General features: G+C 43.7%; 1 protein-coding gene across 1 annotated transcript; it reads right to left on the bottom strand.

Moving 5' to 3' along the window:
- Nucleotides 1–15,995: 15,995 nt before the first annotated feature.
- LOC124696481 lies at nt 15,996–16,524 on the bottom strand. The gene is made up of 2 exons (XM_047229208.1): nt 16,308–16,524; nt 15,996–16,199 (listed from the first exon to the last, which is right to left on the bottom strand). Exons 1-2 carry the CDS (start codon nt 16,390–16,392, stop codon nt 16,033–16,035), a joined length of 252 nt encoding a protein of 83 aa, XP_047085164.1. The 5' UTR covers nt 16,393–16,524; the 3' UTR covers nt 15,996–16,032.
- Between the last annotated feature and the right edge of the window lie 264 nt (nt 16,525–16,788).

Genomic DNA, 16,788 nt, shown 5'->3' with positions numbered 1-16,788 from the left:
GTTGTATGCTACACATGTCGCCGTCCTGGAACCAATGGGCCTCTGCGGACATGTAACTCGGGACAACCGGAGGGGATGTAGTAGTGATGTGAGGATCACATGTGTTCACTTCGGAGTGTTAATAGTGCTTTGGCTCCGCGACATCTATTAAAAGGAGAAATCCTGAACATCCAAAGTAGTTTCCCTAGAGGCCCTACTACACGGTCCGGGTAGGACAGAAGAGATGCTGTGCAAGTTTCTGTCATTGCGAGCACGTACGACTAAATGCAGAGGGAACACATGCCTATTGATTGATTAGTACTTGATACTGCTTTTATTATTATCCGCAAATGCCTCATGCTTTGATTGTTACATGAGTTTCTCTCATCCATGCAACGCCTCGTTAAATCCGTCCTCTGTGCCTACAGCATTTTAATCCCTGCTAGCTTACTAATCACTACCATGCCAGTCTTTATTTCACCGTCGCCGTTATTTCACTATTTCCACCGCCATAAAATTCAGCATTATTGATAAATTTATGCAGCAAGTCTCGAGCTTCCAGGTGCAACGAATTGACAACTCCGTCGTTAAGGCTTACAAGTATTATTTCTCCCTTGGTGTCGAATCAATAAATTGGCAATACTCAAGATCTGGCGCATCCCCCTATACTTGTGGGTCATCAAGACTATTTTCTCGTGCCGCTGTCGGGAGCATAGCTTTATTTGGAAGTTCACTTGGATTGATATTGTTCGATCACAATCTCTATTATAGGTAAACTCACGATACCAAGATCGCCATATTACTATCCTACTCCATAAGAAAAGGTACAACTCTTAGTACTGCACGCTCTTGATTCACCATCTGTGATGATGAAACTTGTTTCACCACCACAAGCTTCAAATGCCGGTACTTCATCAATCCAAATATCTTCATAATTATGATGATGCCATCATGCGTTTGATGATGATGGTCTCGTTAGGATCTTTCTAGATGCTACAATTGATAAGTCCAGATAAATTGAAAACAATCGAAACTCCTAATGAAAATGTCACTACACTGCTAATCTCACCCTAGTCTGTTGAATATTCTAGTGATGATCTTGATGAAGATTATGTAGAGCTTGATGATGATTTTATTGGAAAATGCAATGCTAGCTACTTGATGCAAGAAAATTAAAAAAGTTGTTGGTAATACGCCGTTAGATATAAACCATCTCCCGATCCTAAATTTGCCACATCTCCTATAAACATTAGGGTATAAAGATTATGATTTTTTCTGATCTTATCTCATATAGCTATTGTTGAGAAAACACTCTCTTTGTGGCAATCAAAAGAAAGTGCTCATGAACACTTGACTGAGTTATTCACTCTTAGTGGTGTGTTTCTCACGATGATGTCAAGATGCGCACTTATTTTGTCGCTAAAATTTTTCCTTTCAATCAAGATGATGCTAAAACTTGGTATAATAACTTACTTCCTGGTTCTATTAAAGTCCAACTGACTTGCTTGATGTTTTCTTCCTGAAAATACTTTCCCGCTAGTGCTCAAACATGTCGCTTGCAGTAGAATTTATACTTTGACCGTGAAGATGGAGAGAAATTGCCCGAGGCTTGGGCTAGATTTGCCCTCTTATTAGAGCTCAGATTTCACTCATGATTTGGAAAAGCATGATTTATTTGATATATTTTATAGTGGACTCAACTATTGAGTCTAGGTGTATACATCTGATAGTTGTGCTGGTTGTGTTTTCAGAAAGAACTCGCATTTACGCCCGAAGAATTATTGGCTGTAACAGAGCTTGAATCATGATGATTAGTCTACACCTGAACCAACCTCCTACACCGATAGTGAAGAAGAGGGTATGATTAAATGAATGATGAAGATATGAGGAAGCCAAGAAGTCTCTTAAAGAGAAGGGTATTAAACCTCAAGATGTGAAGAATTTATTCTCATAGAAGATTTATGTGAGATAACTCCCTTCATCCATGATTGAGGTACACTCTCTTCAACGCTTTACTTAGTGGAAGATATTCCGTATTCAAAACCTCCCGCTCAATGCTTAGATGAATTTGATAATTATATTGTTAACAAGAAAACTTTAATATGAGAGTAGAGAATCATTAATGGAAAATTCTTAGCTATTAGTGAATTGCATGGTATTGTGAGAGAACCTCCAATGATGTTAAGATACTTGTCAAACATTTTCAAATGGTTCAAACTCAAATTGATCAACTTACTAAAGTGCAAAATGACTTGTTGGGAAATAATTTATAAGAAAACATGCTTATGAAGTAACAACTAGAGGTGGTGTTCTACTCAGATCCTCATATCCCGAGGGCATCTCAAAAGAGTTGAACAAGATTCTCAACTCAATTAAACTAGTGCTCCATCTAAGAAAAGAAAGAAACATAAGAATGCTGTAGAATCTCCGAACCCGTTAATGATCCTAATAGTATTTTACTTGATGCTCAAACCTAAAGTGGTAATGAACATGAGGAAGATAATGATAAGAATGATACTCCTGATAAAGAAGAAATTGAAAAAGAACCTGAAAAGCCTCATAAAAATAAAAGTACATTAAAGAAGATTTTATTACCGAGGAATATGGTAATGAAAGAGAACCTTGATTCAAAGCAAATGCCTTTTCCTGCTAAGAAACTAAATCAAAGGAGGAGGAACATTATAATAAATTTGTGATTGATGAAACCTTTATTTTTGCAAATCCCTTTGACCGATGCTATTAAATTGCCTCCTTATTCAAAGTATGTTGAAAGATATTGTTACCAACAAAAGGAAAGTCCCCAATGAGGAAATTTCCTACTATGCTCGCTAATTACCTCTTCAATGGTAAGATTCCAAAGAAGTTTGAGCACCCTGTATACCGACTATTCTTGTCCCATCAAGAATAACTATATAAGAACCGCCTTGTGATTTGGGAGCAATGTAGTGTGATGCCTTTTTCTTTATAAGAGACTTGATTTAGATAAATTGATACCAACCGATATATCTTTGCAAATGGTTGATAAATCCACCGCTATTCCCGTGGTTTATGTGAAAATGTTCTGCTCAAGTTACTCAAAGATTTGCTTGATATTAACTGATTTCGCTAGTTGGAAATGCCTCAAGATGATAATAATGTCCATTATTCTTGGAAACCTCTTTCTTAATACTGCAGGGCTGTTATTGATCGCAATAAAGGCATAGGTTACTTTCTAATGTTGATGATAAGGAACACACATCGTCTATTTTCCAAGAAGATTGATAAAGTATGCGGAGTTAACACAATTTTTAATGGAAAACTATCAAAGTGGGATCCATTGATTGTCCTATATAGGAGCCTAAAGAGGAATATCAAACTCTTAGTGATTGGATCCATATCAATCCAATATAAGGTAACATGATTGATTTGAGGTTTATTTCTTCTTACGTCATATAAAATTTATTTGCAGTAGCAAAGACCTGATCAACCTTGTTAACAAGTATATTTTATTGCATAAAAGAGCTCAAACAACATCTTTCTTTTCCTCCTCCACTTATTTTACTTGCTTGTAGCAACTTTTGCTTTTGCAATATGCTTTAGCTATTTAAGATTTTAGGAATCATTTTCCTCGCGCGCTAAAGAATCAATTAATTTAATATCTTAAATGCATTTTTCAAGCTCTCTAAAATTACAAAATTACACCGCTGGTCCTATTTTTCGACGAGGCACTGGAGCACTCAGAGGATGACCTGTGGGCACTGTGAGTGCCACACCATAGGTCGGCCGCGGCGCAAAGAAGGGGGCGCGCCATCTGTGGTGTGGCCACACCCTTGCCCCACTATCATCATCTCCTCCTCCCAAAGATCTTCTCTCTCCCGAAAACTTCGTATTCAAGTCTCTTCTCACTCGTGTAGCCTGCTCAAGAACTCGCGATTTTTCGATCTCCTTGCTCACCCCGTATTTCATCCGTTAAATTTGGCACATTTACTCCTTGGTATGTGACTTTGATTAGTCCAATTAGAATTTCATTTGGTTGAGTATCATCCTGAATATTTTGCTGTCTGAGTAGATAACATGCTTAGTGAGCTTGCATGCTTGTGTTCTAAGTGGAAGAGATTAGTCTTGATGCATGCTTAGTACTCTAGCAAGTTCCTATAGTAGTTCCCTCAATTACACTACCTTGAAATCAAATTTTATAATGATTGCTGAAAAAGTACTTAAGGAAGATGAAGAAATCTGGCGTTTGGAGAGTTGTTCAAGAAAGCAACAATCACAGCACTCTGTGAGGCCTCTCAGGGCTATGCTTACTCAAATTAGGCTGTATCCTACACGAGGATGTCATCGCACTCAGCTCTGCTGCCCGAGGAGGAACACAATGGGGCTCCTAATGCTTCATCCTTCCCATGTTATGAGTTTCCTGACAACGCAGTGGATATTGGATGATTTCTTCACCCTTGTCAACAGAGAGCAGGCCTAGGCCACCTACGTGGGAGATGAAAGGGACAATACTACAGTGCTCACCAAAGTTTTCGTTGAGAGCTTCAAGTTCCACAACACTGGAATATGAGTCGACAGCTGCATTCAAGATCTATGATATTCCCGTTACCATGAAATTGGAAGAATTTTGTCGTGTATTGGGTATTGCCCTGTAGGGTACAGACAGAAGGAGGATTGATGACAACCCTCGGGACTTGTTGAGTCTACACGAGGATCACCATGGATGATTGGCTAGCACCATCCAAGCTAGAGGAAGATAAGAAACATTCAACTCCTCGCTATTAAATATTTCACAGATATTACATTAGCTACAGCATTTTGGGCAGAGAAAACACCAGCAACATCTCTAGCTACACTATCTTGCTTTCCTTGAATGTTGCACTTACATCGAGAGACACCTTATCATCTTGGTTCTCTTATTGCTCGCCGCTCATCCGTCTAGCAAGTGGGGCCTATTTTTGAGTGAACTATCATGACCTGCGCATTTTAACACATCTAGATATTCCTCTGACCCTAATGATGTACCATCAACCTCTAGAAACTAGATATTGCTGCTATGAAGAGCCATCGTTTTGTTACTACTTGACTCACTATAGATAATATGGTCTATAGAATGTTGTTTGTCGATGGGAATGAGAATGAAATCCCTCTTCCCCAGCCTAGGTTTGTTCAATATTGACAGTGAATCATGGTCGCTCACTAAGGAGGTGTGATGAACATATGAAGATACAAGAATTCCACCAGCGTAACATGACTCGCAGAATGCTGAGCCCTCCTACAGATTACACCGCCACGTAATCTCGACATTTCTCCAAAGACATACATGGGAACCCGGGTCGTTCTTCTGCCATATTACGAAGATACTCACTCATGGGACCGTGGAATGAACTCCACTTAGGCCAAAAGCCTAAGCTTGGGGGGAGGTATACCAGCATCACTCATTCTTTGCATATTATGGTTGCTGGATACTTGTACATACTTGTTTTGTTCGATTGAGTGGTTTTCTAATGAGAGGAAGATGATATTTGGGGAAGTGCTGCCTGAAAACAGATTCTGGAACGTTACCGTAAAAATTGTCAAAAATAGCCAGAACGTCATTTTGAGCTGCAAATTTTTGTGCAGGTTCCCCAGGTTGTTATCTAACTTTCATTAGTTGAACACTTTTCGATCTGAGCAACGTAAGATTTTTGTAAAAATCGATTTCTGTACTGCTGTCAGGTTTTGGCAGATTTCTGCCATCTCGCTTTTCTGTGTTTCTTTTAGTTTGCTATTTCTTGATTTCGCTTTGTTTCCTTCCCAAAACACAAAAAGACCAAAAATATTTCTGTTGTTTCTCTTCACCATTTGTTTGCTTTGGTTTCTTGCATTTGTTTCACTTTATTTGCTATTGCTAGTTTGTTATAAGAAAACCCAAAAAGATTTTGTTTTGTTTGTTTGTTCCCTCTTGTTCTTATTTGCAATTCGAAAACACCAAAAATATTTGCTGTTCTTCTCTGGTTTGTAAAGTTCTTTATGAATTCAATGGTCTTCGGTGGCTGGAGCGTGGTTTTCATTTCATATTATCCAAGCTACACAAGTGAAAAGGCAATAATGACGATCTACGACAATCTGATTGTGGTGAGAGGCTGGTATGAACTCTATTTGCTTTCATTTTTGCACATATACTCATCCATGTGAGCATGCTTAGTTGGTTCGTGTGAGGTATATGTTATTTGAGAAAGTCTAGTAGTTCATGATCTCTCATGTTTAGCTCCAATTTATTAATATGAGTAGCATGTCATGTATGTTTGTTTGCATTGTTTTATTCATAAGTAAGTATGGCATTGTGGTATCCTCCTCTTGAATAATTCATTTATATCGACTTGGCACATGCTCACGCATGCATATGACTGAACAAAAAGGTCAATTAAGCCTCGATGATCTATATTGCTTCAGAGTTCTTGTATCACTTTTATGCCTCCGTTAATTTATTTTGCCGCAAGCATGATTATGACAGGCTGCTCTCTTGATTTGTCGCTCCCTAGTCTATTGCTAGCCTTCACTTGTACTGAGCGGGAACGCTGCTCGTGCTTCCAAACACCTGAAAACCAAGTTGTTCCAAAAGTGTCCACCATAAATACCTATGCATGGCATTTCAAACCATTCCAAGTAAATTCTCATGCGCTACCTTTAAAACCTTCAAAATGCTTCTCAATTTGTGTTTATGTTTCATAGCTCATGAGGAAGTATGTGGTGTTTAGCTTTCAACCTTGTCATTTACTTTTGACGGACTCTCATATGGACTAGTGGCACATCCGCTTATCCAATAATTTTGCAAAAAGAGCTGGCAATGGGATTCCCAGTCCCGAATTAATTAACTTAAATAGACACTCCTCCATGGTTTGTGATTGTTGGACGGCACCCGAAGGACTCGGTTAGCCATGGCTTGTGTAAGCAAAGGTTGGGGGGAGTGTCATCATCATAATAAAACTAAATAAAAAGGCACTCCTTCATGGTATGAGATTGTCGGCAGGCACCCGAGGATTCGGTTAGCCATGGTTTGTGAAAGAAAGGTTGGAAGGAGTGCCAAATAAATATGCAATAATTCATGGGAGCCGCTCTTGAAAGTCCGGTTGGCGAGGTAGTTAGTGTACCCATTACCATTCGTTGACAACAACAAACACCTCTCAAAATAATTTTACTCCTGTCTTTATAAAAATGAAAAGCTCTAGCGCATGTTAATCCCCTGCTTCCCTCTCGCGAAGGGTCAATCTTTTACTTTTATGTTGTGTCTCCATTATTTCTTTGAGTACTATCTTGAGAGCACAACTGTCATTCTTAGTACAATATGCTTGTCTCAAAATATGATTGATTGTGGTATAACTTTGATGCATTTATCTTTTGACAATCACTACTTCTAGTCTTTCTATGAACTCTAGAGGTGCCCGGGCATTTATGTTTTGCCAACCAAATACAGGCCAGCGAGATACCACTTTATCATACTCTCTTATGAACATTGCAATCTTGCTTATATACATGATTCATGATGCTTCTTATTAATTGTTGGTACCTCTCCATGATTGACATAGCTGTTAGATGATCTTATTTGCATATATCTCATTATGAACTGCTCGAGTATTAGCCATAGCATGAGAATATATACATCATATGAGCAAATGTGTTCGTGAAAGTTCTTTTATCGCTCGCTTGTTAATCGAATTGCTTGAGGACAAGCAATAAGCTAAGCTTGGGGGAGTTGATACGTCCAAAACGTATCTACTTTCCCGAACACTTTTGCTATTGTTTTGCCTCTAATTTGTGTATTTTGGATACAACTAACACGGACTAACGCCGTTTTCAGCAGAACCGCTCCGGTGTCTCGTTTTTGTGCGAAATCCAACTTTCGGGAAAATCCTCGGAATTTATGCGTAAGGCCCTATTTTCCCGTAATAATGACGGAGCCGAAGGACAATTGAAGTGGAGGCCCGAGGGCCCCACACCATAGGGCGGCGCGGCCCGTGGGGGCCCGCGCGGCCCTGTGGTGTGGCCCCCTCGGCCGGCCTCCGACGCCCTCCTTCGGACTATTTATCGGCCTCGACCTAAAAACGCATAGAGAGAAGTCGAAGTCGCCAGAAACCCTCCAGAACGCCGCCACATCGCGAAACACCGTCGCGGGAGCCAGAAGTCTCCGTTCTGGCACTCCGCCGGGACGGGGAATTGGAGGAGATCATCGCCGCCATCACCGCCAACGCCTCTACATCAACCAGCCATGTTTCCCCCATCCATGTGTGAGTAATTCCCCCGCTGTAGGCCGAAGGGGATGGTAGGGATTGGATGAGATTGGTCATGTAATAGCATAAGATTGTTAGGGCATAGTGCCTAGTGTCCGTAGTTGGTACTTTGATGATATTGTTGCAACTTGTTATGCTTAATGCTTGTCACTAGGGCCCGAGTGCCATGATCTCAGATCTGAACATGTTATTGTTTCATCAAGATAATCATTGTTTATGGTCTTACCTATAAGTTGTATACACATGTCGCTGTCCGGAACCGATGGCCCCGAAGTGACAGAAATCGGGACAACCGGAGGGAATGGTAGCGATGTGAGGATCACATGTGTTCACGGAGTGTTAATGCTTTGCTCCGGTACTCTATTAAAAGGAGTACCTTAATATCCAGTAGTTTCCCTTGAGGCCCGGCTGCCACCGGCTGGTAGGACAAAAGATGTTGTGCAAGTTTCTCATTGCGAGCACGCACGACTATATATGGAACACATGCCTATTGATTGCTTTGTACTTGGACACCGTTTTATTATTATCCGCAAATGCCCTGCTATGATTGGTACATGAGTTTCTCTCATCCATGCAACGCCCGTCATCCGTCCCCGTGCCTACAGTATTTTAATCCTGCTGTTTACTAAAATCACTACTGCTGTCTCTCGTTACTCGCTGCTGTTATTTCACTACTGCTATCGCTATAAACCTCGTTACTACCGATAAACCCTTGCGAGCAAGTCTCGTTTCCGGTGCAACTGAATTGACAACTCCGTTGTTAAGGCTTCCAAGTGTTCTTTATCTCCCCTTGTGTCGAATCAATAAATTGGGTTTTACTTCCCTCGAAGACTGTTGCGATCCCCTATACTTGTGGGTCATCACCGCCCCATATGACGACCTTGATGCCTGCTGGGCTAGATCGTGGCCTGTTTTGCCTCTGGGCCCAACTCCTGGGCTCCGATGCAAAGAACCAGAGTCACGCCGCGATTGACGTGAATTGGCAGAATTAGAGTTTGAATCCAGATCTGGTGATCCCATGAGATCAGGTTGATCAAACTTATGGGATGCAGGCGATCTATACCGTCTGCGATTCCGGACAGTTACCCACTCTGATGCTTGAATTACGTTGTCCATTGGGAACCACAATGGTTCCATAACAGGTAGCTTTAGATTTGATTCCCTAAATTTCGCAGTTGACATCGACATGCCATCAGCGATCAACCCTGAATCCTCGTGAGAAGGAAGAATGAGTGTGGTTGCTGCAAACCTTTGTGCCTCCCTTTTTCGCCATACCTTACTCACCTTGTCCGAACAGTGAGAGTTTGGAAGCGATCTTGAAGAATCTGGTGAAGGCGTGTTGACGAAGAACGCCGACGAGCGGACGGCAGTTCCAGGAACCTGTATTCCCGGGGCTGAACCATCCTCGCCGTCTCCATCGTCAGAGGCGTTGGAGGACGACGACCAGAATCGCCCCCCAATCGCCCCTAACGGTTCACTCCGTCTTTCGCGGTCGCCCATCGAGTGAACCAAATAGGATGCACATGATTTATATTTGTACATATTACATGGTTCACATGCACCATCCCTAGGATCACATCCAAAATTGAGAAACTTGTACTTCCACAACACTTTAATCATTAGAAGAATCGAAATGAACATACAGAACCAAACGAAACAGGGCCGACACAATAACATGCTTCATACTTACGGTGGACACATAAAACACAAGATGGAGCCAGCCAGCGAGCCAAGTAGGATGCATGATTTATTTATTTTTTCTTTTTGAAATGGGAGCATAGCCCCAGCCTTTGCATCCAAAAGATGCACACAACTTTTCTTTATTAGATTATTCACAAAACCTTACAATGAAGATACAAAGATCAACTCGAAGCCACCTTTCTAGCGACAACTCGCTATACCTACAAGAACGATGAAGGGGTGACTATGAACAGGGCCATTACCCTGACAATACACCAACACACATCATCTAAAACTGAATGTCTTCCCAAGCCGCCCATTGGCGGGAGAGAAGCACACCCAGTCAAGCAGACCCTTACCGCACGCTATTGCACATGCCGTAGAAATCGCTACCGCTGTCTTCCTCGAACCCATCTCCAAGAGGGATCCCGCATTGACCCTTGTTAGACCTGCCATCAACGCCTCCATGACGCCTGACAACACCACCATCCTGCGCGCGTTCATCATCCCGCGTCCAACACAGAGAATCCGCAGCGCCACGCCGCCGAGACACCATCGTTGACACGGTAGAAGAACACCACACCACCGCAACCCACCACCATCCAGCAGTTGCTCCAAAAACGATGCCCCAAGAGGTAAAACGACGCACATATCACAAGACTCACTAGCACCATCGTGAGATCACATCCTCGGATCAGACAACATCATCGCCCTACGCGTACATCAGCCATCATCCGCCGTCAAGACCCCGTTGTGACACACCTCCGATGATGAGTCGATCATAATCTTTCATTGATACTCCCACATCCACAAATAGTTGATCTGGATTTTATCTTAAGTCAAACCTTTTAAAATTTGGCCAACTTTATTTTTAAAAAGTAGCAACATGTATGATGTCAAATTGTATATTATGAAAGTACATATTATGAAAGTACATTTCAAACCGAATCTACTAAAACTAACATATTGTCATAAATGCCGCAACGTTTTTCTAAAAAAAAGGTTAAAAGTTTAAAAGCTTTATTTAGAATAAGAGGTAGGAGTACACTTATTTAGTTCGCATGGCCATGAGTACTGATACGAGATCAGTCACTTTCTCGTCAATGGATGGTGGGCATGCACCTCGTGCCATGCCACCACTTGAAAATCTAAAAAGAAGAGGCCACGCACACTGAAACAAAAGGCACCGTTAATCGATGACCTCATGGTGGATCAACATATTTATTCTCAAAATGAACGAATGTTCACCAAAAGGAAAATAAGTACCAAGTGCTCTTTGTCGACCGTCCGTATTAACAAACTCCTTGATAATTAATGATTCGAAGAAAAACAAGGTTATGTGAGCGCATCAATAACGTTTCCTCCCTTATACAATTATTATCCTGGAAAAAGTCTTGTCAAGTTCAAAGAGCAGCCATGATATCCTACATGGATTGGCTTTTTTGTTTTTGTTTTAGGGCAGCAGCCACCAACAGTTAGCAGTAGTGATCTCTCCAACCAAGAATAGCCTCAGAAACCAATGAAGCAACCCTAATCATAGCATCCATTTGGTCGTTTTATCGGAAAAAGAAACAATATATCGGCAAAACGTGTCAAGTTGCACCAGTTTCCATTTTTCTTTTCACGAAGACGTTGGTTCTATTTAAGATGCCATGACGCCGACCATGATTTGGTGAATATAGGTGTAGTCGTATCCATTTAAAAAAAGATCATTTAAAAGTTTTGGAAAATTTTGAATTAATTTTTTTCATGTACATATTATTTTGATCCTTACTCATGCAAGTTTTCAAGTGAAAATACGACCATATATAGCCTATACGAAAAAGAGAAAATTAAAATTTGTATTTCTTTGAACAGTACAAATCCAATCATTATAGTATTATTTTGCATCTTGTCATTTTTATGTAGGTCACAGACAATAGTATTTTTTTCTTGAGAATTAGCACGAGTAAGTATTAAGATAATATGTACATGCAAAAAAAACTTTATTTCAAGTCAAAAAAAACTTTTAAAAAACAATCTTTTCGAGTCTTGAATAAACGGATACGCTTATACTCATCTTCAACTAGTCCCTCCGTTTATAAAAAAGGTTCGCAACTTTTTTCTAGATACAGATGAATCTATAGCTAAAATATGTCTGTATAACTCCGTATCTAAATAAAGTTATGAAGCTTTTTTTAGGAACGGAGGGACTAGCTGCTTTCTGCCATGACGCTTTCTTTTTTCCGAAATGGTTAAGATGTCATGGGCTAATGAATTGTTATCGACGAGCTATTGGCCATTTCGGACAGTGTTAGTCTCTAGCAGGTGGCAGGTTAGGCTATCTCTTGAGCACTTCTCTTTGCCTTATTTTTCGGTTGTATGCCTGTCCTTGCCTTTCTTCTATAAAATACGATAGACCTTTTAGTGTGTACTAGCACAAATGCCCGTGCGTTGCACTGGGATATTAAAAACCAGAAAACCAAAATGTACGTTGGTATAACGTTCCGTGGCGTTGGTGTCAGAAATCGATAACGGGGTTTGACGCGAAGATCTTCTTCGGCAGCGCGTTCATGGCCCCAAGCTTGCGTCCATTGCCTACTGAAAGCTCCGCAGGTACAACCGCCTCAAAGTTGTCACCGCGCAACACTGAACGGCCAAGCTTGGCAGTGGCTACAACAAGCCATGGACATTGTGGCCTTGGGCAGCTTGTCCTATACGAGAGTGGACTTTTGGAGCAGGTGCTTGGTGAGCACCCGTATCCATACCGTGTATACTGCATCAAGATTCGTCCAAATTATTTTTGTTCCCCTCTCAAACAATTTCTCATTTTTGTATCTCTCACACCACACATTGTTTGAATAAAAAAAATTGCAGATCACTTAAACATAACAATTGGAACGTGGGAAAAATATTTTGGATTTTTTATTTTATTATGTATATATATATTCAAGAATTGTTTTGAATTTTAAATTATTCAAAATTTGAAATTGCACAAAAAACTATTTTTTTCCATTCAATTTGTTATTTTTTAGTGACTTGCAAAAAAATCAAATCAAAATATGCAATATTTTGAGAGATATAAAAAAGAGAAAGTGAAAAAGTGTGAGGGTGCGCTCTGCGCACCTGCACTCTCACACTTTTCCCTGTCCTACACCCGCTCTGGCCCGCTGCGCACGCAGCTTACAATGCCGATCTGGTGAACAATTGAACAAATGCGTCTCTTTATTTTGTTCTTGTACATGCTCTTACTGGGGCAGGTGAATAAAAACATGATGACAATTTTGATTCAGGCCGGACTGAACCTGGTGCACTACGCGTGCGATAGGATTTCGGATCTCTTTCCAGCTAAATCAACTGAACACAGATGAGATTCGGGTGTGTGCAGCCGTGACATAAGCTGGCTCCTTAGTTAACCTTTTGCTAGATGAAATGAAAAATTTGAGGCGTGACCTGAAGGTGTTGCCGAGGGTTAGAGCTTATGGCTCGGCCGCTGCCTACTACGCAGTTCCAAGACCAACTCGCCATGCTGTTGTTGTCTCACATGCGGCTTGTCGAGCTTCTCCTCGGAGGCTCGGACCTGGTCACCGATTCTGCGCCGATTGCTTCCCAGCCTACAGTAGATAGCAGATTGGCCTCGGCCAGTGATCCATCTCCACACGAACGTGCCGTCGAAAGCTCCCGCAGTAAATTGCCTCAAAGCACTGCACCCTGCTTGCATGAATCAAAACACTCGCGCGTAAGCTGCCAGCAAGCTAGCATGCACGCATCGGCTTAGCCAGCTCAAACGCACTTGTACAGCTTGGCTTAACTGCTCAAGATCTCTGCCACCGGACGCCGGCACCAACACGAACACACTTGCACAGCTTGGCTTCGCTGCTCAGGTCTCCGCCACACCGAACGCCGCGGACAGTCGCCTAGCTTGCCAATGCTCTTCTCCATGAATTTCCACCTATCATCCGCCAGAGGAGGATGCTGGATTCTATTGCGTCTGTTAACGTGTGGGATTCTTGTCGTTTGGGGATCGAGATGTCCTGAGAAAACCACCGATGCTGCTTCGTCAGGCGAGGCGTGTCGTCCATAACGCCGAGCATATCACACATGACGACGACGTCGCGGAGCGACCTTGTCTGCCGGATCTTTTCCTTGAGCTCCGCCAGGTGGTGCTCCTGCACAACATCTTCTTGTGCTATACTCCCGCTATCATAGGTGGGCTTTCCCAAAGCCAGACGACTTGTAGGGGTCGGACAGGGAGGGCACCGGGCGACCTCACGGCGGTGATTCTCATGGACGCTGTGACTGCCGTAGTGGTGGTTGCGGGGCTGTTAAAATCGCGTCTCCCGTGTAACCTCCAACATCGATCATCATGCGCTAGATCGGTGAAGATGAGTGGTCGGTTTCTCTAGCCGCTCAGCACCGACGCCGGGTGCTCTCCAACGCTCCTCCATGTCGTAGCAGTAGCAGCATGTGCCGGCAAGCAGCGGGGAGAGGAAAGATGTACCCAGTCAAGGGCATCAACTGAGCCATCCGCAGGGATGGCGGTGTCGCTGGTGACCTTGGGCACTTGGCCCATCCTTCTCGCCATGTTGGAGTTTCCGGCGTGACCGCGCTGTAGCTCATCGCTAGCTACTCAATCTCGATCTTAATCTTGGATCGATCTGTTTCCATGTGGAGTACATCGCTCTCGTATATAAAGACTTCAAACGGGAAACGTAAGAACTACTCAGGTCAGGTCGGGCCAGGTCGGGTCTGGAAGTCTGGATACTTTCTCAGAAATCACAACGTACAAAACCAGGACACCAACGAGATGTAGGGAACAAAAACACCAGCGACGGACGAAGAAAACGTTGGACCAAACCAACGGACCAAACCACGGAAACGCTTCTCCCTTTATTATTAGGTATAGGTATAGATAGATTTTGGAAGAAAAAAAAGGCTAAAAAACAGGTGATGCCAAGGATCACTTCGTTTCATAATTTAACCTAATTTACCAAACGAAAAACGGAGGGAGTAATATTTAGTTCAAAGATGGACACCAAGACACGACACTCCATTAGCATTCCAAACTCTGAAAGAAACTCATTTTTTTAGAGGAATCTGAAAGAAACTCATGTGACTAAGGTATATGCCCGGCCCGGGAGGCTGCCACTGGTCGGATAGGGCAATTTAGCATTATCAAGAGTCACGAATGACCTCTACCTTTTTTTCTCCAGGGATGCTGAAGTCAGTCCAACCATCGACCGAAAGCTCTGCCTTTTTCGTCTTCTCATTTCTTTAACAGGAATACTTACGGCTTAAGCTACCGATTTAAAGACGCTAACCAGGTAGTAGCTCGGTGGTTGCATAGCAGATTAGCAGTAGTGATCATCTTTGGTTAGCTGAAGTGTGACTAAGCGAAGATATTAGTTGGGAAATAAAGAGCGGCCATTATTGGTGGCTTGCCCCCGGTCAGTAGTGTGTGGTGATCGGTTTCTCTGCTTCGATAGGCTCGTAGGCAATGGTCCGTGGCTATCTGTTTTGATATGCAATGAAAAGCTGAAAACTACGGCACGGCGCATCGAGGCTGTATGGCGACAGGTCGGGACTGAGATGTCAAAATCTTGGTGGTACTAGTAATCAATTTGCTGGTCGGCAGAAATGGCTTTCCAAGCAACCACTGGGCTGGCCCCCCAGATGGGATATTCTAGTGTAGTTCCGGACCTGGTGAGTTCCCTGAACCCAAGGGCATATGACTTTCTGTCTGAAATCTGAACGAACAGTCTTCTGAAGAACACAAAGATTTCACTCAAGTTTCAGTCGTATGAACACATACTATGCAGATCGAAGTTTGCAAGCAAAAAAGAGGGCATGTAATATGTACTTGAACGGTGAACAAGGAGAAGATCGAACAGCAGACGGCTCTGTTTCATTCACATACCCCAGGCATCATCATCTACATGAGAGTCGACTGATACAGACGGGGAGGAATGGACTACACACCTCAGAGCACACAGCAGCAACACACGGCGGCGGGCGGTACAGACAGAAGAGACAGACCATAGAGAAGTCAATTTCCGGTAAGTAAAGAGCTAATTATGCGGCGGGCCGGCGACGAAGACGAGAGCCGCGCGCGCCCGCGCGGCGACCTGGAGCGATCGGGCGCGCGGGGCTAGATGTCCCGGCAGAGGCGGAGCCTGTCGGCCCACGGCCGCGGCTGGCGGAACCTGCTGTGGCGCCTGGGCGCCGGCGCTGAGGAGGTGCGGCTGAGCATCTCCCACATGACCCGCACGTCGTCGTACTCGCACGTGCTCACCTCCTGCCGGAGCCTCCACAGCCCTGCAGGTTGAAATCAAGCAGCGACGCCGGCCGGAGTTAGTTCACAGTCCAGGCTAGAGAGAGGGCCTAGCCACACTGGATCGACGAAGAAAAGCAGAGAAGGTATACCTGACTGGCGAACCCCGAAGCGGGCGGCGACGCCGAGCCAGACCCGGCGCACCGGCAGCACGACGCGCTCCCACCAGGAACCCATCGCCGACTGCCCGCGGTCGTCGTGGACTTACTGTCGCCGGAGACCAGACACCCGAGCTCGAGCTTCGGAGGAGCCTCTTCCTCCTCTGGTTTCCTCTTCTCCACCTCCCGGCTATGACACCGGGGTCTTCGGTCCTCTGCTGGGCGCCCGTATTTGTACACGCGGGGAGACGAGTACCGAACCGACCGCACGCACCCGCCGATGCTTCCATTTCCTAAGCCCCCGACACGCGGGCCCTACGTGATGACTTACGGTGGGGCCGCGGTGCCGTGAGACGGGGTAGCGGAGAGGGCTGGTGCAGGGGGTTTGTTAACGGGGCCGGCGGACACGTGCCGGAATCCCGTAGGCGGCAGTCGCCAGACGTATGCGCGGGTCCTGATAAAGCGGGGCCCTCAT

Source organism: Lolium rigidum, chromosome 3 (assembly GCF_022539505.1).
Source record: "Lolium rigidum isolate FL_2022 chromosome 3, APGP_CSIRO_Lrig_0.1, whole genome shotgun sequence".
NCBI classification, from domain to species: Eukaryota; Viridiplantae; Streptophyta; class Magnoliopsida; order Poales; family Poaceae; genus Lolium; species Lolium rigidum.
Note: the sequence above shows the minus strand (reverse complement) of the source record. Positions and strands in the feature narration are given on the sequence as shown.

What these genes read in the sequence shown, in the direction of transcription:
- LOC124696481 (XM_047229208.1), bottom strand. Translation starts at nt 16,392, where the DNA reads ATGGGTTCCTGGTGGGAGCGCGTCGTGCTGCCGGTGCGCCGGGTCTGG. An exon ending in CTTCGGGGTTCGCCAGTCAG is followed by an intron (nt 16,200 to 16,307) that starts GTATACCTTCTC and finishes TTCAACCTGCAG; the next exon opens with GGCTGTGGAGGCTCCGGCAG.